The 929-nt window shown below is 29.6% G+C and overlaps 1 protein-coding gene across 1 annotated transcript in view; it reads right to left on the bottom strand.

The window, feature by feature from the left end:
* Positions 1 to 929, bottom strand: part of LOC119594059 (multiple inositol polyphosphate phosphatase 1-like) — a gene marked incomplete at its 5' end in the record, with an annotated part of 6,494 nt that overhangs the window by 2,305 nt on the left and 3,260 nt on the right. Inside the window, 2 exon segments of the mRNA XM_037943096.1 lie at positions 68 to 140; positions 763 to 872. Coding sequence (XP_037799024.1) covers positions 68 to 140; positions 763 to 872 — 183 coding nt within the window.

Raw genomic sequence — 929 nt, 5'->3', positions numbered from 1 at the left:
TCTGCATCATTTTATAACCACAATATCATATCATTTCATGAAAACTACTAAGTAAAAGGGAATGAACCTTGAGAATGGTCTTGTCATGAGCAAAGTAAAATATCCCTTGAGGTTTAGCTTCTTCTTGAGATATTGTAGTTCTGTAATAAAAATACGAACAATCAAGAGAAATTGATTTAAGGAAAATTGAAGCTCATGTGCATTGCAACACATCAGCACAACACTTTTACTTTCCTTATTTTGCAAAGTAAGGCCCTATGAAATATTCTTGAAAATTCTATGTTGAAAGCCTATTATTACCACTTGTCATACAGCAAATGCTTATTGATAGACATGGCATATATATATGATTATATGTAGAATATGCTATGAAGTAGTAACTAAATGTTTTGAAGTGGTTTGAGGTAAAATCCTATTTAAGTTCATAGTTGGAGTTTTGCAAGGAAATACCTTATGCTTTCCCTAGTGCATAACAAAAAGTAAATACAACACTATAAAAAAAATCTACATTGGTATTGAAAGTAACTTTTTATGTATAAAGTTAATTCTTAAATTTCAAGATCTCACTGCAGTCACTATACATCAAGGCAAGGACAAAATAAGTACTAAGAATTACTATAAAAATATTAAATGAACATGCAAACTCATAAAAAGCAATATTTGACAAACAAATACAATAAAAGATCTATCAAAGTTTGAGTTTAATTCAAGAATATAAGAGAAACAAAACATTTATATCAAGATTACAATTACCCACTTTACCTGAAATGTGAATACAGGTCATTATAAGTCCTGCATGCTGTTTCAGAGTTAAGAGGAGTGCCGTAACTATCTTCATAATAATACTTCAAGTCCTGGTGGTACTCCATCACCTATAAACAAAGAGTAAATAAATATTAAAAGCACAGTTCAAAATTTTTATGCCCTAC

The sequence above is a fragment of the Penaeus monodon genome, chromosome 33, assembly GCF_015228065.2.
Source record: "Penaeus monodon isolate SGIC_2016 chromosome 33, NSTDA_Pmon_1, whole genome shotgun sequence".
NCBI classification, from domain to species: domain Eukaryota; kingdom Metazoa; phylum Arthropoda; class Malacostraca; order Decapoda; family Penaeidae; genus Penaeus; species Penaeus monodon.
This window is presented reverse-complemented; position numbering and strand designations above follow the sequence as displayed.